Source organism: Cryptotermes secundus, unplaced genomic scaffold (genome assembly GCF_002891405.2).
Source record: "Cryptotermes secundus unplaced genomic scaffold, Csec_1.0 scaffold816, whole genome shotgun sequence".
NCBI lineage: Eukaryota > Metazoa > Arthropoda > Insecta > Blattodea > Kalotermitidae > Cryptotermes > Cryptotermes secundus.
In genome coordinates, this window is record NW_019724601.1 from 1,998,372 (window position 1) to 2,023,024 (window position 24,653).

The following is a 24,653-nucleotide window of genomic DNA, read 5'->3' on the forward strand; positions in this document are numbered from 1 at the left end:
GTGGTCATGAGTCCTGCGGGACTCGGACCTGAGAGTGACTGCGCTGGCGAGGACCAGCACCAAATCTGAACGACAGGACATAAGGACTATGATAGCAAGTGTTCAGCGGGAAAATAAAATTATTTGTCGTGAGTCTCAAGGGGCATGGCACCAAGACGAACTTATTGGCGGTAAAGCGCCCCAGTCATAAAGTAACTCTGCCTCTGATCTCTTCCAACCGGCCTTCGTAGTATCGGCTTAGTGGGAATGGTTCTATCCCTGCTACGTCTGTTTCTACCTTCGGATGGTTTGGTATATTGATGAGTTCATGGCTACAGATCCAGAGGTCCGGGTTCAATTCCCGGCGCTACCAGATTTTTTCTGAGAAGTAGTGGGTCTGGAGCGGGGTCCACTTAGCCTCGTGATGATAATTGAGGAGCTATTTCAAGGAAGTAGCGACTCCGGAAATGTTGCGCAGACCACGCGACACTCTATATCCGCTAAAGTTGGCGCTAACTTCGCCGACAAGCGGCGGTCGCTCGTTCGGTATAGTTCGCTTGCTGACTAAAACCATGGAGTTTGTTTTTTGTGTATAATTAGGATGGGGGCTACTGCAACTTTTCCTTACAAGGATGAGCATGTAGTTAGGGAAACTAGCTGGGTCAGTTATCAGAATAATAAACAAGAAGTTGATTGACCTTGATGTTAATTCACTCATATTTGTATTGTTCTGCAAATTACACTCTTTAATTTATTGTACATAAATGCTTATTTAGCTGATCACAGTGACGGCGCGTCTAAGGCATGAACCATCTTCGCTCATTCGAAAGTTAGGATCGTGTGTTCGAATCCCAAGCGAGGCGTGGATGTCTGTATTTATTCTGTGTCTGTGTTGCTGTGTGTGTAGGTAGCGGTCTTGCGTCGGGCTGATCCCCCGTCCAAGGAGTCCTACCGTCTGTATAAAAATGAGTACGAAACTGAAGAAGAGGCCAGGGCCCAACAAAGGGGTGTAGAGCCACTGACAAATGAACGAAGGAAATACATTTAATTACAATTTCTTATTAGAATCACGGATCACGCCGTACACTTCAGCATATGGAGAAAGAGTAAGAAGAGCGGAGATGGCTTGCACATGCGCAGGTCCGGATTTCAAAATTCGAGTTCCCCCCGGCCCGGATTGATGCATGTCATTCTATTTCTCATTGGGAAGTCTGAACAAGGCAACTACGTCTTAATGGCGTTTGCGCAATTCCAATTTCGCAGGAAAATGTAACGAGTTGTTCATCTGGCTTTTCCACTGACTCACGTAGGCTCGTCTGGGTTTCTGTACACGAGCTGCAGACTTGTTGGCCCTGTCACAATCCAGAAATGTCCACATAAACACCGTATTGCACGTCCAAGATACGATATTATAGACTTAAGATAAGTATTATTATTATTATTATTATTATTATTATTATTATTTAAGCGCTTTACGTGCATAAACGGACCAACGGATGAGTCTTACACAGTCCTGATTCTTTTTCATATTCTTGGATAAGGAAAGGCATGATATCTACCGAGGTCAGAGTAAGGTAAAAAGGTGGGCCGCATCATAGTTCAAGCGGTTAGTCGCTGGCTTCCCATCGCGGGGGCCCGGGTTCGATTCCGGGGCCTGGTCAAGTGGGATTTGTGGTGGACAAAGTGGCGCTGGGGCAGGTTTTCTCCGAGTACTTCGGTTTCCCCTGCCAATCTTCATTCCACCAATTGCTCCACAATCACCCTCACCTAATCATCTGGGGCTGGTACAATAGGCCAGAAGTGGCCGCAGTACAAGGGACTTAGTCCCACCCCACTAGCAATAAAAAAGAAAAAAGGTAAAAATGTAAAGCTATCCCTGTAACAGGCAGTGGAGGCCTGTAGGGCTATGAGACGTCGAGGCTTCCACATTTTCTAAACAATCGGCTTACAGATGGCGGTGAGGTTGTCAGCCTTACGCGCAGGCCGCCCTTTACCCCAAGAAGATTCCTGGTACTCGTTTCTGTTAGAGGCTGAGTCGACCTTAAGGCCATATTGCGGCTGTGAAAGATTAGGTCAATTAAAACCCCAATAACCTCATCGGGAATCGAACCCGCGACATTCCGGCTTGTAGCATAGTGCCTCAACCAACTACGCTACCGCGTGTCCCCGCCAATGTCAGACTATGTGCTGTTAGTCATTAAGGAGCCATTTACCAGACTACACGGCGATGCTTCCCAGAAAACAGCCGTCTTGATATTGACTGCTGTAAAATATTAAGATATCATGTGTCTTTAAGGAAGAACTTTCAAGGATTTTTAGTAAATTCCTGGATTCAATTTCCGCCAGGGGCTCTGATTTGCAGAGTGACCCTGGGGCATATCCAGTCTCGTAATGGTCACCGAGAGATCTATTTCAGTCTTCGCCGCAGGATGAATTTTTCCATTCTCTAGGTTTTGACGTCACTACCGCCGTTCCGCTGCTCTCGCTACTCCGCCATCAATTCTGACCTTCGGATATTGCTCTGTCTGTTCCCATCTCTGAAGCAACATCCGGCAGGCCAATTTGTACGATGGCTGGAAGAACAAAACAAAACAAAAAACCAAACTCCGTGGTTTTTGTCCGCAAGCGAACTGTACCGACCGAGCTACCGCCGCTTGTCGGCGAAGTTAGTACCAACTTTAGCGGATAGGGAGTGTCGAGTGGTCAGCACAAGGAATCCCCACAGCCGTTAATCTCGGTTTTCTAGACCGGAGCCACTATTTCCTTGAAATCGCTCCTCAGTTATCCTCACGAGGCTCAGTGGACCCCGTTCCAGACCCACTACTTCTCAGAAAATCTGGTAGTGCCGGGAATTGAACCCGGGACCACTGCATCTGTAGCCAGGAACTCTTGACCACTAGACCGACAGCGTCGTTAAATAAACCACAAAAGGTCAGCGGACTAGTCATTGGTTATGAATTGAGACAGTGGGAACTGTCTGCAGACTAGCTGCGATTGTCAGTACAGCTGCCATGAGGCATTAGTACTGAATATAACATGAAGCGCTTCCCTTAGTTTCTGCCGGTCTGAAGATGTCAATAATGTTATTTAGTTATCTGTATGAATATGCTGTCCTCTTTCATCGCATCACACCACACAGCACACCACTCCACTTCACATCATACAGAACACCAGAAACCACTCCACTTCACATCCTACAGCACACCACACACCACCCCACGCCACATCAAACCACTCGACACACCACACACGTATGTTAATAAGCTTAAATTTAAAATTTGCCTTCCTTTAAACTGGTCTATTTATTTCTGGTTTCGCTCTCTCTTTTCTTCCTTCTTTATGACGATATCCTGTTGTCTCCTTGTGTATCTGGTGCCTTATCTCCAGAAGTGGTTACGAACTGCGGCTGTGTGTAACAAGTTAAGACAGACTGAACACCGTCGCGCCTACTGGTTCCTGTTGTGATGTCAGTAAGCGACCGTCACTGAACAACGCAAGAGGAACAGCTGTCATTTTGTTCTGCTTCGCCAAGACTCCTCTTACATACAAGACATGTAGGCCTGTCGTGACGCACTACACCGACCACCTCATTATGCAGTTTTCTCCAACTTCCTGTCACTTCATCCCTCTTCGGTCCAAATATTCTCCTCAACACCTGTTCTCAAACACCCTCAGTCTTTGTTCCTTTTTTTTTATTGCTAGTGGGGTGGGACTAAGTCCCTTGTACTGCGGCTACTTCTGGACTATTGTACCAGCCCCAGATGATAGGTGAGGGTAATTGTGGAGCAATTGGTGGAATGTAGATTGGCAGGGGAAACCGAAGTACTCGGAGGAAACCTGCCCCAGCGTCACTTTCTCCACCACAAATCCCACTTGGCCGTGATGGGAAGCCAGCGACTAACCGCTTGAGCTATGGCGCGGCCCCCTGTTCCTCCCTTAATGCTAGAGACTAAGTTTCACACCCATACAGAACCACAGGCAAAATTATAGTTTTGTATATTAACCTCGGCACATACTCCACGGAAAGTTCAGTCTCCTGTTACCAGGAATACGTGTTTATTGGCACGTTACATAGCAATGGATGTCCTATTGTTGAAAGGGTATGCTTCGGAAATGTGTTTACTTAACCGTTGCCTAGCAGTGGACATATGTGTCACAATTTATAAAAGTTCAGTTTGTACCTCACAGGAAACACATTACGTCTCCACTGTAAAGCCCAACCGGTTAATGCTGGACTATAAGGGGTTAATAACTGAAGTGACGGTATTTCAAGAATTTTCTTTGGTTCGTATCTGCAGAGACTGAAGAGAACTGCGAAAGATTTGTCAAATATATAATAACGTGATAGAGATTCGAATCTGGTACATTCGCATGGCACTGCTGAGTAGGAAAGAGAATCGCTTACCATTCTACCGCAACTTCAGATAGCCAGTCGTTTGTCGGGTCATATAGTGGCTTTTTCCAGTTCAGTACGTCATATAGCGTGGAATAATTGTCCCTGATGTACTGTCCTGGAATTCGTATAAAGTAACACTGATATAATCCTCCAGTCAGGATAATCGCTCTTTGGGACAGGATTTGTACCACCACGCAGAATAGCTCGGTATAGCGACTGGATGGTCAGCCGAGGTTCGATACCCAGCAGGGGCAAGAGATTTTCTCTACTCCACGACGTCCAGACCGGCTCTGGGGCCAACCCAGCCTCCTGTCCATTGGGTACCGAGGATCCTTTCCCTGGGGATAAAACGACAGGGGCTTGAAGTTGACCGCTGACTTCTATCTAGTGTCGGGGTCAAGAATGTTGGAGGCACGGGTGGCTCAGTCAGTATAGCGACTGGCTACGGGCTGGACGACCGAGGGGTCGGAGTTCGAGTACCGGTAGGGTCAAGAATTTTCTCTTCTCCACGTCGTCCAGACCGGCTCTGGGGTCCACCCAACCTCCTATGCAATGGGTACCGTGGGCTCTTTCCCTGGGGGTAAAGCGGTAGGGGCGTGAAACTGACCATTCGCCTCTTAACTAGTGCCGAGGTCAAGACAATGTGGATCTATACATCCACTCCCTCATACACCTTCATGGCGTAGTTCTTAATTGGTTAAGCACAGGGAGAACTTTACCTTTTTACCCGGAATTTCGAAATAAAGGTTAGTGTGAACTCAAGCCACCTTCATACTTTGTATTTAGGGGTGTTTATTATTATTTATTTACTTACTTATCGATAATTACGATGTTCTGAGAATTGAAGAGGCCAAGTTTTGTAGACGGCTCACAGCATTTCGGAGGAACCTACAGGCTCCGTTTTCAGGGTAGAGTCTTCTTACCCTAAACATGGAGGCAGCAGATTCCGCCCAAACCTTCGTACATATCTAACAAACCACACGGTCTCACATCCCGTAAAACAATAACCTTGATACTACTGTGAGAACTTGTCAATACACCATCTACCTGATGGTGTCAGGAGCTCAGGTTGCGAATAGCTAGCCTACTGAATCATGAATTGGCAATGAAGTGCACGGAAGAAGTAGTGACATCTGTTGAGTAGAGAAATATCTGTTGTCTCTGCCGGGAAACGAACACCGGTCGTCCAGCTCGTAACCCGTTACTATACTGAACTATCCCGGGTGTGTATTTAAAGCCAATATGACTTTATATTACAATGCTACTTTATAACAGAATCAAGCAACTTACCGCTGTGTGTGTGTGTGTGTCAAAGTTCTATAATGTAATTCCTTGCTGGTAATGGTGATTTCACCGTCATGCAAGTGTATTTAAATGTGAATTCTTAAACCAATTGTCAGTCGAAGTCCACATAGATATCATGTTTTCAGTATCGAATTTTAAAATGGAAGTAAATATAGTGACGTATGAATTCAAGGAGGTTATCTGCATAATGATGAGTTTTCCGCATACGAGTGTACAATTGTACAATTGTACAATATTCTGATACAGTTTGGGATACACATGAAACGGATTAGGCTGATTAATATGTGTTTAAACGAAAATTGTAGTAAAGTTCGTAGAGGTAAACATTTCTCTGATAAATTTCCTATCAAGAATGATCTAAAACAAGGAGATGCTTTATCGCCACTGCTTTTCAACTTTGCTTTAGACTATGCCATTAGGAAGGTCCAGGAAAGCCAGGTGGGACTGAAATTAGAACGGACACATCAGCTGTTGGTCTATGCCGATGATGTGAATCTACTGGGTGATAATGTAGATTCCATAAAGAAAAACACACAAACTTTAATTGACGCAAGTAAAGAGGTTGGTCTAGAAGTAAACACAGAGAAAACTATGTATATGTTGCTGTCTCGTCACCAAAATTCAGGGCAAATCATGATATAAAGATAGGAAACAGTTGTTTTGAAAATGTGGCACAGTTCAGATATTTGGGAACAACGATAACAGATCAAAACCTGATTCAGGAAGAAATTAAGAGGCGATTGAACTCGGGTAATGCTTGCTACCATTCAGTCCAGAACCTTTTGTCTTCTTGTCTGTTGTCCAAAAACATAAAAATGAGAATATACAAAACTATAATTTTGCCTGTGGTTCTGTATTGGTGTGACTTGGTTTCTGACATCACCAGGATGCAGGGCAAAATCATGATATAAAGATAGGAAACAGATGTTTTGAAAATGTGGCACCGTTCATATATTTGAGAACAACGATAATAAATCAAAACCTGATTGAGGAGAAAATGCGAACTGAGAGATTTACGTATAGGCTGGAAACCTCAGTGTGGATTACCGAGCGGAGATTTGGGTGGAGTAGTCACTACAGAGAGTGGAGGGGGGAAGGAATAAAGAGAAATAAGAGCAGGAAGGGGTTGAGGGACAGGGTAAAAAATTAAGTAACAGAACGAGTCCTTGGAAGAAATAATTGTATAAGCTAGTCAGAGTCACAGTTACTCTATGACTGGCGGTTTACCGCCAATAACTTCGTCTTGGCCACAAGCCCGTTGAGACTCACGACCAGTAACTTTATATTCCAGCTGAACACCTGAGATTATAGTCCTTATGTAACATCCTCTCTCACGAGAGGTTGGGTCTGTCGTTTAGATTTGGTGCTGGTACTAGCCAGCGCAGTCATTCTCAGGTCCGAGTCCCTCGGGACTCATGACCACATTTTACTGTCTCAGATTCCAGACTCCACCGTTCTTCTATATAAGCTAATATTACCACGTATTAAGTATTTAATGCGACTCGGACACCACAGAAAACATCGCATTTAACAGTTCTATTGATGCGTGATAAGCTGAAGGCACCGAGAGCCGTCATAGAGTAAATTAGGTCATGGGTATCGTGGGACTCTGAACCAAGAATCACTGTGCTGCCGAGGAGCAGCAATCTGTGTGTGTTCGTTGCCGGGGAAAGGCGGTTACGGAGACATTGCCTAGTAACGGCCGTCTGTTCTGGTTCCGCTATTCCAACTTATTAAGGGGACACACAGACACCAAGGTGATCTCATAGCTTTTTCAAAAGAATGAAAGTAGAATAAAGAGAAGAGAAAAGTGAGGACACAGAGGGAAATAAAGAGAGAGAGAGCTAAAGGCAGGAAGTGATAGAGGTCAGAGTAAAAATGTGAAGAAACATAATAAAAATGAGAGGGGAAGAAACAGTTGATGAATGAACGGACAAGTCCCACAGTCACACGGGATGTGTGTGGCTGATTCATTTTTTCCCAGGAACATTTCGCAAGTGGAATTACTCGTTAATAAAAATTAAAATGAAATAAAGAAATGAAAGAAAAGAGAGGACACGAAAGGAAACAGAGAGACTAGAAAAACAAATAAAAGCAAAGTAAAGCTATCCATGTAAGAGGCCGTGAAGGCCCATAGGGTTGTGAGACGTTGAGGGTCCCTCATTTCCTCTCGACATTCGGCTTACAGATGGCGGTGAGGTTGTCAGCCTTACGCACCGGCCGCACTTTACTTCCCAGGGAAATTATTTAATTAATTACTAGTACTCATTTCTGTTAGAGGCTGAGTCGACCCCAGGGCCATAGGGCGGCTGGAAGGATTAGGTCAATTGAAAAAATCCAATAACCTCATCGGGAGTTGAACCCGCGACCTTCCGGCTTGTAGCATAATGCCCAGAAAAACAAATAGAAATCTTATTTCATAGCAGTCGGTTCTTATCATGAAAGTGGTACTTCAGAGTCAGCAGACATCTTTCTCTTTGTTTGTTTGTTTGTTTAAGAGGCCATGACCTACATCTCTCACTTAACATGTTATTGACCGTGGTGAATACTGCTAGAGGCCATGAAGTTATATGATAATAATACGTGGCTTTGTGATGCTGCACGTTAGTGTAACGGAAACGCTTTGGATTTCTGTTTGGGAAGGGCTCGACTCGACTCCAGTTCGGGGCATCAGCTGTTCTCAATTTTTTATGGTTTTACTCAGTTACTTCAGGCCAATGCTGGCATAGTACCCGGATCAGACCACGACTGATTCATTGCAAATCCTTTCCAATTCATTATTCATCACGCATCCTACCATTCCGACGCTAAGCATCCTAGTTGCTTACAACCGGTCACGGTAGCTGAACTGTCTTCGCTCGCTCGGAAGCCGGGATCGTGGGTTCGAATCCCACACAAGGCATGGTGTGTGTACGTTTATTCTGGGGGCACACGGTAGCGTAGTTGGTTGAGGCACTATGCTACAAGCCGGAAGGTCGCGGGATCGAACCCCAAAGAGGTGGATTTCGTCAATTTACCCAATCCTTCCAGCCGCACTATGGCCCTGGGGTCGACTCAGCCTCTAACAGAAATGGGTACCAGGAATATTCTTGGGGGTAAAGGGCGGTCGGCACGTAAGGCTGACAATCTTACCGCCATCTGTGAGCCAATTGTCTAGAAAATGTGGGAACCTCAATACCTCACAACCTTATGGGCCTCCACGCCCTGTTACAGGGATACCTTACTTTTTTTNACTGCTGACCTCTGTTGGTGAAAAGGCTCTTATCGGTGGCGATAGCTGACAGGGAGAGTTTAGGAAGGTTTCGACTTCGTCCTCCTTGTTGTTGTTGTTGTTATTGTTGTTGTTTTCGTTATTAGGTGTAAAGACTGTTGCAAGGTACTCAGCGAATAAGTTTACTTTTTCTTTGTTTGTCCGTGCCCAGCTTCTGTCTTGTTTTCTTATCGGTGGTATTGCAAGTGTTGGTCTTTTAATTTTTTTTGTGGCTTTCCACAATGAGTGGTCGTCTGGTGATAAGTTTGTAATATAGAATTTGAACGTTTCGTTTTTGACTTGTTTTATGGCTGATCGTAGTTTGTGAGTTAGCTTGTTGAGTTCTGTTTTGTCTAGGGGGTTTCTGCTATTTTGCCACCTGCGTCTTGCTTGGCGTTTTTTGTAGACTAGTTCCCTGATGTGTAGTGGAAAGTTATGAGCTTCCTGAGTTGTCTTTTTCCTTTCTGGTGTGGATATCCATGCTGCTGTTTGTATTAGTTTGGTTATGTAGTCCACTGCGTCTTCAAGGTCTTGGTTTTCTTTTAGTCGGAGATTTAGAGAACTTGGAATGAAAGAAAAGAGAGGACACGAAAGGAAACAGAGAGACTAGAAAAACAAATAAAAGCAAAGTAAAGCTATCCATGTAAGAGGCCGTGAAGGCCCATAGGGTTGTGAGACGTTGAGGGTCCCTCATTTCCTCTCGACATTCGGCTTACAGATGGCGGTGAGGTTGTCAGCCTTACGCACCGGCCGCACTTTACTTCCCAGGGAAATTATTTAATTAATTACTAGTACTCATTTCTGTTAGAGGCTGAGTCGACCCCAGGGCCATAGGGCGGCTGGAAGGATTAGGTCAATTGAAAAAATCCAATAACCTCATCGGGAGTTGAACCCGCGACCTTCCGGCTTGTAGCATAATGCCCAGAAAAACAAATAGAAATCTTATTTCATAGCAGTCGGTTCTTATCATGAAAGTGGTACTTCAGAGTCAGCAGACATCTTTCTCTTTGTTTGTTTGTTTGTTTAAGAGGCCATGACCTACATCTCTCACTTAACATGTTATTGACCGTGGTGAATACTGCTAGAGGCCATGAAGTTATATGATAATAATACGTGGCTTTGTGATGCTGCACGTTAGTGTAACGGAAACGCTTTGGATTTCTGTTTGGGAAGGGCTCGACTCGACTCCAGTTCGGGGCATCAGCTGTTCTCAATTTTTTATGGTTTTACTCAGTTACTTCAGGCCAATGCTGGCATAGTACCCGGATCAGACCACGACTGATTCATTGCAAATCCTTTCCAATTCATTATTCATCACGCATCCTACCATTCCGACGCTAAGCATCCTAGTTGCTTACAACCGGTCACGGTAGCTGAACTGTCTTCGCTCGCTCGGAAGCCGGGATCGTGGGTTCGAATCCCACACAAGGCATGGTGTGTGTACGTTTATTCTGGGGGCACACGGTAGCGTAGTTGGTTGAGGCACTATGCTACAAGCCGGAAGGTCGCGGGATCGAACCCCAAAGAGGTGGATTTCGTCAATTTACCCAATCCTTCCAGCCGCACTATGGCCCTGGGGTCGACTCAGCCTCTAACAGAAATGGGTACCAGGAATATTCTTGGGGGTAAAGGGCGGTCGGCACGTAAGGCTGACAATCTTACCGCCATCTGTGAGCCAATTGTCTAGAAAATGTGGGAACCTCAATACCTCACAACCTTATGGGCCTCCACGCCCTGTTACAGGGATACCTTACTTTTTTTTACCTACGTTTGTTCTGTGTTAATGTTGTTATGTATTTAGATAGAGGCCTTGCGACGAGCTGATCACCCGTCCAAGGAGTCCTACCGTCTGTAAAATGATCATGAAACAGAAATCAGCCCTATGCTCCACAGTGGGAGCGAGAGGAGAGAGAGAGAAAACAGCTGCATGAAATAACACACAAAAATCAGTTTCATCATTAAGCAGCCTTGCTAAACTCTTATTACTGTGAGGTTCAAATAAGAATGGGCCTTTGCATGTTTTTATGGTGTTCTGCTTCTCCTGTTTTTCCGTGTACAGGGACAGGTGATCTGTTAGCAATTTTTTTTTCATCCATTCATTCCGGGTGGTGGAACCAGTTCGTCTGATTAGTCCTTCTTTCTTTGCTTTCTGTGTCAAGCGTATATGGAACTCATCGCAGTAGATCAGTTATATTTATATTGTAACTTGTTAGTGATTAGCAGGGCCCGGATTTTGATGACCTGAAAATATTTAAAAAATGACCGAAAAAATCCAGAAAAGTTACCTAAAATATGACCCAAAAATGTAATATGCTGGGCCCAGATTTTGATGACCTGAAAATGTTAAAAAAATGACCAAAAAATTCAGAAAAATGACCTAAAGGAGAAAAGAAAGAACATTTCGCTTCCATGTTATTCACATTTCAGAAAACATATGAAGAAAAATTCCCAAAAATGGCCAAAAAATGACAAGAAATACCCTTAAAGTCCAAAAATTTACCTAAAAATTACCCCCAAAATGAAAAAATATCTTAAACCCAAAAATGTCGAAAAATGACAAAAAATTACCTATAAAATTTACATTTCTGTAACCGGCAGCTCATATCCGAGAGTTATATATTTAAGAGCATCGCATAGGATACAAGGAAAAAAAGATGACAAGTCATCAAAATCCTGGCCCTGCTGATTAGACACGGGTTTTGGATTGATAGTTGGATTTGTTGGACTGGTAAAAACCGTAACCACACATAATTATAACGATTTCACTAATTCACACTCTTGATTTCTCACTACTGCGCACAGTATTCTTAGTTTGTTCTCAATAGCCATTGCTAGGCTACGGCTTCCTCGGCCTGTGCTCACGTACCTGTTGCCTAGTAGCGGCTTCTGACGACACTGATCCTCTTTACTTCTTCCGTGATCAAAGGCTTCTGTTCTCGCTGCCTGGTGACTGACTTGCAAGAGAGAGAAAGTGAGTTACTTCTTGGCGCCTAGACCCTTGAGAAATAATCAAAGTTTTCATTTTTTCAATTGAAGTCCTGCTGTCATAGTCCTTAGGTAACATCTCTGACGACAGGACGGGTTTATCTCTTATGGATATGCTTGGCCTTTCGTCATTTGTACGTATCGTACATATAGCATGTTATTGAAAATTCTTCTTTCTGCACTATATACAGATCTTCTGTCAGTACAGGCTTTGGGAAGCAGATCATGTCTATCTTACATATCTTATGCTACAACGGCAGCTTAGTCACTTGAACAGTCTTAAGTTTGACCGCCGCCAAGTTTAAGCCTCTTATATACTCGCAAATTCCCGTTGGTTCTTCTTATGTAGCCTCGGCACGGACCTCATAGAAAACAATGCCGTCAATTGTTGCGTTTGTATCTTTTCAAATGAAACGTGTTTACCTAGCCGCCGCCATGCAACGGACAATGCAGACATGTCACAATATTTATATTTTTCTTCTGGAGAGGTATAGATAATAAGGAACAGCCTGTAACATCTGTCATGGGCCGCGCCATAGCTCAAGCGGTTAGTCGCTGGCTTCCCACCGCGGCGGTCTGGTCAAGTGGGATTTGTGGTGGACAAAGTGGCGCTGGGGCAGATTTTTTCTCCGAGTACTTCAGTTTCCCCTGCCAATCCTCATTCCACCAATTGTTCCACAATCACCCTCACCTATCATCTGGGGCTGGTACAACAGGCCAGAAGTGGCCGCAGTACAAGGGACTTAGTCCCACCCCACTAGCAATAAGAAAAAAATTCTGTCATCTTCTGTAATAGCCAAACGCTGCTCGGCTCACCTGTTGCCTATTTAGGGTCCAGCTCCGTGATCCTTGTAGCAGTGTCGGTGCCATATTTTCTGTCCATGCTGTACCTCCTAGCATTCATTGCACCGCATCCGATGATAGAACGATTAAGGAGTGTGGAGAAGTTGGTGGAATAAAAATTTATAGAGGAAACAGAAAACACGCCACATTGTAACTTTGGCCACCACAAATTCCACATAATCCTTCCTGGCATCGAACCTGGACACCAGCGGTGGGAAGTCGGCTACTAAATACCGGTTTACATTCGATCATCGAAGTCGAGCAACACTGGCATTTGTTAGTAGCTGAATGAGTAACCGCTTGGGAACACCACGTGTTATTGGCATTCATTTTTAGACTCCGACAAAACCCTGTGATCATTAGTCCGCAAGCCAACTATACCGACCGAGCTACCGCCGCCTGTCGGCGAAGTTAGTACCAACTTTAGCGGATAGAGGGTGTCGCGTGGTAAGAGCAACGGATCCCCACGGTCATTAATCTCGGTTTTCTAGACCGGAGTCGCTATTTCCTTGAAATAGTTCCTCAATTATCCTCACGAGGCTGAGTGGACCCCGTTTCAGACTCACTACTTCTCAGAAAATCTGGTAGCGCTGGGAATCGAACCCGGAACCTCTGGATCTGTAGGCAGGAACTCTGATCACTAGACCACAGAGAAGGTCATTCATTTTCAGACTAATTACCTTATTTTGAAAATAGGGAAAGTAGGCGTAGAGATAACCATTTTGTCTGTTTGCCTGAGTCCACGCCAGTGGACCATTAAATGGTATAAAGTACAGATGGAATCTCATTAAAATCCGTCCAGATGTGCTCAGTGGAGCCGCAGACGGACAAGCAAACACGGAGAAAGGGAGACATGGAAATTCCTATATGCGCTCGTTCCCTGCACGTTGTGTTATTCCAAGTAACCTCTACAGGAAATTGTTATATGCAGCATAGAACAATAGGCAATTCGCCGCATGAAACTGAATATATAATTGAGCTTGATGGTCATTAAGGAACGCTGTCTGTAACGTCACACCTTGAGTAGCCAACCTTGCGGAAGAAAAATCCTTCTTATCTCGCGGTTTGGAGACTTGTCTTCTCGTCTGCTGTCTAAAACATAAAAATTAGAATATACAAAACTATAATTTTGCCTGTGGTTCTGTATGGGTGTGAAATTGTGAACTGAACTTTTATATATTGTGACGCATATGCCAATTGCTAGGCAACGGCTCGGTAAACACATTCCCAAAGCATACGCTCTCAACAATAGAACATTCATTGCTAGGTAACGTGCCAATAAACACGTATTCCTGGTAACAGAAGACTGTACTTTCCGTGGAGTATGTGCCGAGGTTAATATACAAAACTATAATTTTGCCTGTGGTTCTGTATGGGTGTGAAACTTGGTCCCTGACATTAAGGGAGGAACATAGACTGAGGGTGTTTGAGAACAGGGTGTTGAGGAGAATATTTGAACTGAAGAGAGACGAAGTGACAGGAGGTTGGAGAAAACTGCACAATGAGGAGCTTCATAACTTGTACTCTTCTCCAAGTATAATTAGAATGATCAAGTGAAGGAGGATGAGATGGGCACGGCATGTAACACGCACGGGAGAAGAGGAATGCGTATAGGGTATTGGTGAGAAAGTCTGAAGGAAAGAGACCGCCAGACGTAGGTGTGTGGACAATATTAAAATGGATCTTAGAGAGACAGGATGGGATGGGATGGTATGAATTGGACTGATCCGGCTCAGGATAGGGACCAGTGGCGGGAACTAATAAATACTGTGATGAAACTTTTGGTTCCATAAAATGCTGGAAAGTTCTTGAGTGGCTGCATAACTGGCGGCTTCTGAAGCAGGGCTGAGCTCAGTGAGTGATACTTACTTACTTACTCATGGAGCTGAGCCCTTCTTGAGGAGCCGCCAATTCTGCAGCCACTCAAGAATTTCCCAGCATTTTATGGAAGCCGTAGGTTCATTGCCGTGCTCACAAGAGCCCTCCACTGGTCCATATCCTGAGCCAGATCAATCCAATCCATACCATCCCATCCGCTCTCTCTAAGATCCATTTCAATACTGTCCACCCACCTACGCCTTGGTCTTCCCAGTGGCCTCTTTCCTTCTGGCTTTCTCACCAATATCCTATACGCATTCCTCGTCTCCCCAATTCGTGCTACATGACCTGCCCACCTCATCCTCCTTGACTTGATCATTCTAATTATACTTGGAGAAGAGTACAAGTTATGAAGCTCCTCATTATGCAGTTTTCTCCAACCTCCTGTCACTTCATCTCTCTTCGGTCCAAATATTCTCCTCAGCACCCTGTTCTCAAACACCCTCAGTCTATGTTCTTCCCTTTATGTCAGACTTCATGAGTGATACAATGCTTAAAATATAATCTAGTTAATTTCTGATAAAGATTTATCGGCTGACGTCACTATTTCATCACGCACCCTCAGTGTATTTCAGACACGTTTAGCACGTTTACAGGCGTCACACGGCGTAGTTGGAACCGATTTCCCTAGGCATTTCGTTTACACGATATAAAGTTAGTAAGCACCAAGCCATGAAGACGTGTGGGGGGAGGGGGAGTGGAGGTATATCCACAACCTTCGGTACAAATGGTCATCTTCACGGTTCTGCCGTAGGATCGACCTGGACATAATAATGAACAAAGAAATTTCGTAAGATTGCTGTCTTATCTAAAGTGACGTCGCACAGTCTGATGGTGTTTCCTCATTATACTTATCATTTATGTCTGTGAGAACCTCGTATCTTCATTTTAATGTTATTCTCAGGGCGTAAAGCGACCAGAATTTGAAAATACCATATAATTTACCTTCAGTGCACAGGACAAGAATAACACGGTTATTTACCTGCACGCCCTCCATATGCCTTTATGTGAGGGGTTTGCTTACATATAGGGTCAACTTTACCTATATCTCCCATCTGCTCATAACTCTCCCTTGGGTGTGAGGACCAGAATTATTTATGCATTTCTTGTTTCTCCTATTCTTGCTGTATACCCTAATCACTTCTTATTTAAGTATCCTACTGTGACATGACGCTTGAAGGGTGGAATAGTGGAGCTAGAGTAGATGTTCGTTGCTAGGCAACGGCTCGGTAAGCACGTGTCCGCGGAAACGAATATAATCATCGATAGAGTAACTGCGTTCTATGTGCTGTCCTTGCCAAGGCGTCATAGGAAGGATAAGTAAGATGTTTATATCAACTGAATTTCGAGACACTAGCCTGCCAGAAATCGAGCATGCGAGGTGGGGAACTGAGGCATCAGTATCATTGAGTGCAGCTCAGTTGAGTTGAAAGTCTGGCAGTGAAGAGAAGATTTTTATGTGTGCTGTGGTACCACAATATTTGGAGTGTGTAACTCGATGAGGCTGTTGCGGTTCCCTTGTTAAAATCCGTTGCCGGGAAACGGCTAGTTGAGGCTGTAAAAAACTCATGACACTAGGACTCATGTTTGGATTCCACTGCTCCATATGTATATGTTTATATATAACATATATTCAGAGTGTCGTAATTTCTCTGGGTAGTTTCGTATGTTTAGAGGGGACGGGGAGGGGAGCAAGAACTAGACTGCGGGGTATGTAGCGTATTCTGATTACGTCCGTTAGCAGAAGGAGCTATAACTGGCATGCCAACCCCCGTGCTCGCGGAGCCGGGATAGTGCGGCGAGTATAGTGACTGGTTCAAGTCCCGGTACAGACAAGATTTTCTCCTCACCAAGTCGTCCAAACTGGTTGTGGGGGCCCACCCAGCCTGCTATCCAGGGGGTGTAAAGGGCCTCTTACACCTGAGTAAGAGGCCGGGGTGTGAACCTAAACACTCACATCCATCTAGTGTCGAGGTCAAGAATAGTGGAGTTATTCCTCCTCTCCCTCATATACCTTCTTGGCTTGCTTCTTAATTAGTTAAGTTCACGGACATCTTTTATCTATCAACTTCACTTATAAACGTTAATGTAGGAATTAGTTGAAACAGATTGAAGTTACGTTTCAGAATACCTGTTTTTACGTTACAGTAACAGTGATTATGCATAATAATAGGCAATTACGTATAGTCCCATGATGGAGATTATGTATAATCACCGGTTACTTTTTATAATGCCTAGGGCTGTTAACTTGTAACGTAACGTTTATACAAAATGTTTCTTTTTTCTTTTGGCGCTACAGCCCCAATTTGGGCTTTGTCCTACTCCCATGAAACTCTCCGTTTCACTTCGGTTTACTAGATCTTAGACATGCTGTAGGACTCCTTGGACGGGTGATCAGCTCGTCGCAAGGCCTCTACCTGTACAGAAACACAGAAAAACACACACACAAACACGAAACATTCATGCCATGAGTGGGATTCGAAACCACAGCCGCGGCTTAAGAGCGAGTGAACACAGTGCATGCCTTAGGCCGCACGGCTACGGTAGGACTCCTTGGACGGGTGATCAGCTCGTCGCAAGGCCTCTACCTGCACAGAAACACAGAAAAACGCACACACACAAACACCAAACATTCATGCCCTGAGTGGGATTCGAAACCACAGCCCCGGCTTAAGAGCGAGCGAAAACAGTGCATGCCTTAGGCCGCTCGGCTACCGTGAGCGGCGTACAAAATGTTACTGTCTTATAAAATTAGGTTCTTAAATATTTTGTGGAACAGACAATGAACGGAACAAGCTGGCATAACAGTAATACTCCAGACACGCGTTCAGGAAATTCTTGGCTCGAATCTCTGTCGAGATATCGTCTGTTTAGGTTTTTCTAAGTCCCTCATGGAAAATTTCGATGCAGCCCTTCGATTATTTCATGTAAGTTACTTTCCACGCCCTTTCCAATTTATAATCGATCTGATATTCGACCTGACACAATGTAGCCACTGGCAGCATTGTGAAGTAACCCATAAACGAACGAACGAACTCCGTGGTTTTAGTCCGCAAGCGAACTATACCGACCGAGCGACCGCTGCTTGTCGGCGAAGTTAATGCCAACTTTAGCGGATAGAGGGTGTCGCGTGGTCAGCGCAACGAATCCCCACGATCGTTAATCTCGGTTTTTCTAGACCGGAGCCGCTAGTTCCTTGAAATAGCTCCTCAATTTTCTTCAAGAATCTGAGTGGACCACGTTCCGGACCCACCACTTCTCAGAAAATTTACTAGTGCCGGGAATCTAACCCGGGACCTCTGGATCTATAGCCAGGAATTCTGACCACTAGATCACAGAGGCGGTCAGTAACCCATAAAATGACAAAATATTGCAAAGAACATGACTGGAAAGACGTATTCGAAATTGGAGTAAATACAGTATTTGTATTCGTTTCTGTATAGGATACATTTGAACGTTGTTTGTGCTGTGATTATCGTAATATTACGCTAATGTTCAGGTAAAACATTGCTTATGTTCTGTGACTTGTAATAAAAACTACTCATTCTTTTTTGGTTAAGGTGGACTGCGTTTCGTTTCGGTTGGTGAGACACGCGGAAAGGAAAGCGCGATGCTGATATGAAACTAGTACAAGGAAGCGAATATAATATTCCAGCAAATTTCTCTGGCCCCTTTGCCATAACGCTCTGATAAAATCTGAAGCGAACAACTTTGAGCTTACGTCATAACTTTAGTAGATGGCCTTAACTAAGAAAAGTTCAGTGTGTTTGAGATTTCCTGTATGGCGATTTTGATTCCCACCTTATGCTGAAAATCGACTCTATTGACTGTCTAATGATAATGTGGCACTATACGAGACAGTTTAAGAAATTTTAGGAAGAAAATTTCCCACGGTCTCCTGTATGACGCTTCTGGAAATCATTTATTGAAAAAAAAATAAAGTTACCCTGCTCTTAATTAATTAAGCAACAAGCCGTGAAGGTGTAGGGGGAAGGGGAAGCTCTATTATTTTTTACCTCGCCACTAGATCAAGGTGAATAGTCAGCTTCACGCTCCTGCCGCTTTGCCGCCTCGTTAGATTACTAGTTCAGATTCGTCTATCTTGATTCTATTCAGACAAATGTCGCAATTTTCTTTACGTCTTCCCTCCGCATGTTTCCTAGTTAGGTCGTTAAACTGACTCAGAAAAATAAATCACTACTTACATGACAAGGATCAACAACTTACTCACTCATGGAGCTGAGCCCTCCTGGAGGAGTCGCCAATTCTGCAGCTGCTCAAAAATTTCCCAGCATTTTACGGAACCCGAAGGGTTATTACCGTGTTCACAAGAGCCCTCCACTGGTCCCTATCCTGAGCCAGATCAGTCCAATCCATACCATCCCATCCTATCTCTTCTAAGATCCATTTTAATGTTTTCCACCCACCTACGTCTTGGTCTTCCCAGTGGTCTCTTTCCTTCTGGCTTTCCCACCAATATCCTATATGCATTCCTTTTCCCCCTCATTCATGCTACATGCCCTGACCATATCCTTAAGGATCTACAACACACGTACAATTTTTGCATCTAGAAATGGAGGATGTGGGGAGCGGAGGTTTAGTCTTACTCACTGTTAGCCTCAGCAGTAGATGGAAGAGAGGGTTGAGTTTCACAGTCCGCTCGCTTTACCCCTGGCGACAAACTACCCATTGGATGGGCTTGGTGGGCTCCAGAGACGGTCTAGACCAGGGGTTCTCAACCTTTGTGAGACCGCGGCCCGATAAATTCTTTCTTTATATGACGAGGGCTCGGTACCGGGTCACGGCCCGGCGCTTGAGAAACACTGGTCTAGAAGCTTCCCCTCCCAGGAAATGAACCATAATTCTTCGATCGTCGAGCCTGTAGCTCGAATTTGCTTGAGGGAGGAAGTCAGGGAACGCACAAATTAATTTAGTCACGATATCCAACCGGGACTGAGAGTCAAACTCAGCAACTCTCGTCTAAGAAGTTCTGTATATGTGGCAAAAGAATATTGATGACAGAACTCTGTTATCAGTAATTTACCTGTTAGTACGTGTGTGTGCGTGTAGCTATGTTGCAGCGTTTTATTGAGCACTTCCGATCACGACAGTTTAACACCAACGCACAAACTCACAGTCACAAAGGCAACAGACCGCAGGTGAGTTCATGTTGTTCGCGTGAAACTGTTCATTGTCACGTCACACCATTGTGTCTGCCCCGGATCGCTTCAGTGCAGGGACTGGTCAACGCGGCGAAGTGTATGCCGGGAGGTACCCATGAACCTCCTTCCTTAAAACACTCCCCTCTTGTTGCAACTCTCTCTCTACAACTTATACATCTGTTCTGCTGCATTCCTGCCCGCTTTGGATAAAAGAATACGGTGCAAAATGAAGAAGGAAAGGACAGACAGAAAGACGACGAAAAAACACAACATAACAGAGTTATGGTACAGTGCACAGGTTCAACCTGTAGCATTTTTCTTGCACTTTACGCGCCTTGTTCTTGATCCTGAGGAAACGGCCTGTATGTTCCTCTGAAACATCGATAAACATCCACTAAACTATACAGCGTTACATCCCAGGAGATGATACTGTTCTGGTATGAGCCGGTATAGCTCACTCGTTACAGGGACTATACTACAGACAGGATGATCGAGGAACTGTGGTTCGATTCCTGGTAGGGACAACAGATTAATTTTCTTCTCCATAATAGCCATACCGGCTCTGGGGCCCACCCAGTCGCCTATTCAACGGGAACCGAGGGCTGTTTCCCCGGTATGGACGTGAAGCTGACAAGTTTCCATTTAGTGCCGAAGTTAAGAATGGTGGAGCTATACCTCCGCTCTCCCATACGCCATCACGGTGTGATGCATAATTAATTAAGGCAAGGATAACTTTACATTATAAACCCTGTATGTTATATGCCGCTGAATATTGTTTTATTCAACGTAGATGCTCAAGCGTAGGTTCAACCTTTAAGGTATAGGTGGAGATAAGTTCGTTCCTAAGCTTAATTAGACGCAAGAGTGGACGCGTCTGCCTATGGCTCTACAGCCCTTGTGGGCCTTGGTCCCTTTGTCAGTTTCTTAATCCATACACAGTCGGTAGGACTTCTTGGACGGGTGATCAGCACGTCGCAAAGCCGCTACCTACACACAGGACAACACAGAGATCTATGCCTTGAGTGGGATTCGAACCCACGATTCCAGTGTTCGAGCGGGCGAAGACTATTTATGTTTTAGACCGCACGGCCACTGCAAAGTGGAGGTATAGCTCCACGTGTTCTTAACGTTTTATCTAGATGAATGTTACAGACTAGGTTTACGCTTCGGTGGTTTTATCCTCTGGAAATGGTCCAGGGTACCATGCAATAGGTTTCTGTGCACAGACAGTCTGTACGTTAAGGAGAACAGAAATATCTCGTTTCTGATGACGTACATCTGCTTGGAGATAACACAGATACCATAAAGAAAAACACAGAAATTTTAATTTGTGCTATTAACGAAGTTTTTCTAGAAGTGAACACAGAGAATGTTAAGTACAGGGTGTCCGGACGAAAGGTATCCAAAATAAAATAATTACCTCAGAAAGCTTTCATTTTACACATTTAGGGTTACACAACTACAAAGGGAAACTACCAAAGCTGCTTCTGAGTATGTAACTTCCTCAATACATTTCAATGTGGGCTTCCTTGGTGGCACGACAAATATCCAGACGATCCAGCATGTTTGGTGTTACCGTAGCCACAGCGTCCCTCATGCGGGCTTTTAGGTGTTGCAGGTCGTTGATATTAACCTGGTAGACAATGTTCTTCACATAACCCCACAAGATAAAATCCACTGGCGTTAAATCTGGCGACCTAGGAGGCCAAGCGATTGGTCCACTTCTGCCGATCTATCTCCCAGCCATCACTCTGTCCAGGTGGTTCCTAATATGGTGGCAAATATATGGCGGCGCCCCATCTTCATGGGGGACAGTGTGAGGTGGCAATTGGGGCAGCGCATACTGCTCCAGCATGTCCAAGTACGAACGTCCGGTCACGGTCTTTTCTGAAAAGGAGAACGGCCCAGTAAACTTGTGCATTAAGCCGGCCCACAGGTGGGCTGCTTCTCTCCAACTCACATGTGACATGTGGATTTTTACTGCCCCAAATCCTGCAGGTGTGCCTGTTTACAACTTCAGTGACGTGGAACGTCGCCTCGCCCGAGAAGCACGCGTTGGGGCGGAAATCGGGTGACGCGTCAGTTCTTTCTAGCATGTCCGCAGCGAAGTTTATGCGTGCTACTTGGTCACTCGGGTTTAGTGCAGTCTTTTGCGGGGCCTTTTGTGTAGCACATCGTGCACTGTTGAAAGCGGAATTTGCAACTGCAAGCTCGCAGCACGAAATGATTTACGCGGACTTCAATGGAATGCCTCTCTAATACGATTGACACATTCTTCAGAGGTCCGTGTCTTTCCAGGAGATTTTACATGCAACATACTACATGCATTCCTCAGTTTGTTGTTCCAGAACCGCATGCTTTTCCGTGTAGGAGGTTGATGTCCGTATTGCGTTCTATAACGACGCTGTCCAAATACATGAATCATAATGTTCAGAAATTTAATTTTGTCTGTGGTTTTGTGTGGGTGTGAAACTCGGTCTCTGACATTAAGGAACGAACATAGACTGAGGGTGTTTGAGAACAGGGTGCTGAGGAAAATATTTGGACCGAAAAGAGATGAAGTGACAGGAGGTTGGAGAAAACTGCATAATGAGGAGCTTCATAACTTGTACTCTTCTCCCAGTATAATTAGAATGATCAAGTCAAGGAGGATGAGGTGGGCAGGGCATGTAAAACGAATGGAGAAGAAACGGGATGCATATAGGGAGTGGGTGGGAAAGCCAGAAGGAAAGAGACCACAAGACGTAGGTGGGTGAATAATATTAAAATGGATCTTAGAGAGATAAGATTGGGTGGTATGGATTCGATTGATCTGGCTCGTGGTAGGGACTAGTGGAGGGCTTTTGTGAACACGGTATTGAATCTTCGGGTTGCATAAAATGCTGGGAAGTTCTTGAGTAGTTGCACAACTGGCGGCCTGGGCTCGAACCCGGGCCGCCGCGGTGGGAAGCGAGCGACTGACCGCTTTAGCTATGTTGCAAAACAGAATCTGCAGTCATATTCTACACACAATATAGTCTAGCATTGCAAATCAGGAATGGAATGTTTTATATTACGCAACTGACAACGGCTAATTAGTGGCCACATAGTGGGCGGTCTTAGTTTCACCCACTAACACGGAACTCAAGAAAAAATCATACGTGACCTTGTAGCGAGTGAAGGGCAAAATCTGATGCAACGTCAGGAATGAGCAAAAAGTTGTGTTGAGTTTTTCGTTTTACTCTCAGGTTAGATTACTTTGATAGAGGATCAAGGTTCCCAGACAGTAACTGGAAATTTAGAAATATATTTTGTACGTGTTCTGGCGATAAAGATATCCCTGTAACAGGCCGTGGTAGCCCATAGGGTTGTGAGATGTCGAGGCTCCCACATTTTCTAGACAATCGACTCAGAGATGACGGCAAGGTTGTCAGCCTTACGCCACGGCCGCCCTTTACCCCCAAGGAAGATTCCTGGTACTCATTTCTGTTAGAGGCTGAGTTGAACTCAAGTCCAATTCTCGCGATAAGGACATGAAATAGTCGTGTAATACAGAGGTCACGCTTGTCCTTTCATTTGATATGCCTGTGAAGTTTTAAGACTTCCTTTAGGAGGCAAGTACTGCCGGGCGAATGTAGTTTTTGAGGTCCAATGTAATGAATTATCATACCTTACTGACTTACTTAGTTACTTACTTACTCATGGAGCTGAGCCTTCTGGAGGAGCCGCCAATTCTGCAACTACTCAACAATTTCACAGCATTTTATGGAACCCGAAGGTTCATTACCGTGTTCACAAGAGCCTTCCACTGGTCCGTATTCTGAGCCAGATCAGTCAAATCCATACCATCCCATCCTATCTTTCTAAGATCCGTTTTAATATTGTTCACCCACCTACGCCCTGGTCTTCCCAGTAGTTCTTTCCTTCTGGCTTTCCCACCAATATTCTATACGCATTCCTCGTCTCCCGCATTCGTGCTACATGCCCTGCCCACCTCATCCTCCTTGACTTGATCATTCTAATTATACTTTGTGATGAGTACAAGTTATGAAACACCTTACTGACACTGCTAGAAACTGTTCATCATGTATTTGTCTGGATCGGAGGAAAATATATAGGACATCCATAAGATTAGTTGAGTTTATTTAAACCATTTTTAATGATGCGGTGTTTGTTGTCCTTGTACTTAACTAATTAAGCACTACGCCATTATACGTATGGGGGAGTGGATGGGTAGATTCAAGTATCCTTGACCTTGGCACTAATTGGAAGTGAGTAGTACGCTTGTCTCACCGGCTACTTCTCCCTCGGGAAATGAGCGCCAGATAACATTGAGTAGGAAGCTGTGTTGGCCCCTGAACAGGTCTGAATGACAAGAAAAACATCTGTTTCCTTACCTGGGCTAGAACTTCGAACCCTCGGCCGTTAAGCCCGCAGCCAGTTGCTATACCGACTGAGTTATTGCGTTTGATGTGGTGTTTATTGAACAACATACGATGAAAAAGATTTAGGCTGCACGCACACTGTGTGGTACTTAGAGGGGCAGGCAGCACGCTTGCGGAGTGGTCGGCCTCCAGGCCTATCCATAATGTAGAGCTTCCCTGCACGGTTGCAGCATCTAGACTACTGCATCAGATTTTAATAATCGTATTTTCATGAGAGGGAATGTAATTCTAGACGGGGTTTTCGATTGGATTTATTGACTACGTTAACACACGAATCCTAATTACACTTAATTATAACGCCATCGCTGATCTCCACATTCTACAGATCACTAGCACACACACGCTAATTTCTTTCCCAGCCCGCAATGTCTTCTCTAGTAGTTGCCTGGTAACGGCTCCAACAATGGCTATTCCTCTGCTACCATGCTCAA

General features: G+C 44.7%; 1 protein-coding gene across 4 annotated transcripts in view; it reads right to left on the reverse strand.

Annotated features, from left to right (window-relative positions):
- The window catches only part of LOC111862463 (ATP-binding cassette sub-family G member 4), a 46,117-nt gene extending 26,245 nt beyond the window's left edge, over nucleotides 1-19,872 (reverse strand). Inside the window, exons 1-2 of one of the 4 annotated variants that reach the window (XM_023847922.2) lie at nucleotides 19,681-19,872; nucleotides 11,797-11,880 (exon numbers count right to left, since the gene is read on the reverse strand). Coding sequence is in view for 1 of the 4 variants with exons in the window: in XM_033750679.1 (XP_033606570.1) it covers nucleotides 12,732-12,815 (84 nt within the window). In the remaining 3 variants the exon portion in view is untranslated. Of the gene's footprint in view, nucleotides 1-11,796; nucleotides 11,885-12,731; nucleotides 13,094-19,680 lie in introns of those variants that run through there. The other 3 variants (XM_023847921.2, XM_023847923.2, XM_033750679.1) reach the window with 3 other exon arrangements.
- Between the last annotated feature and the right edge of the window lie 4,781 nt (nucleotides 19,873-24,653).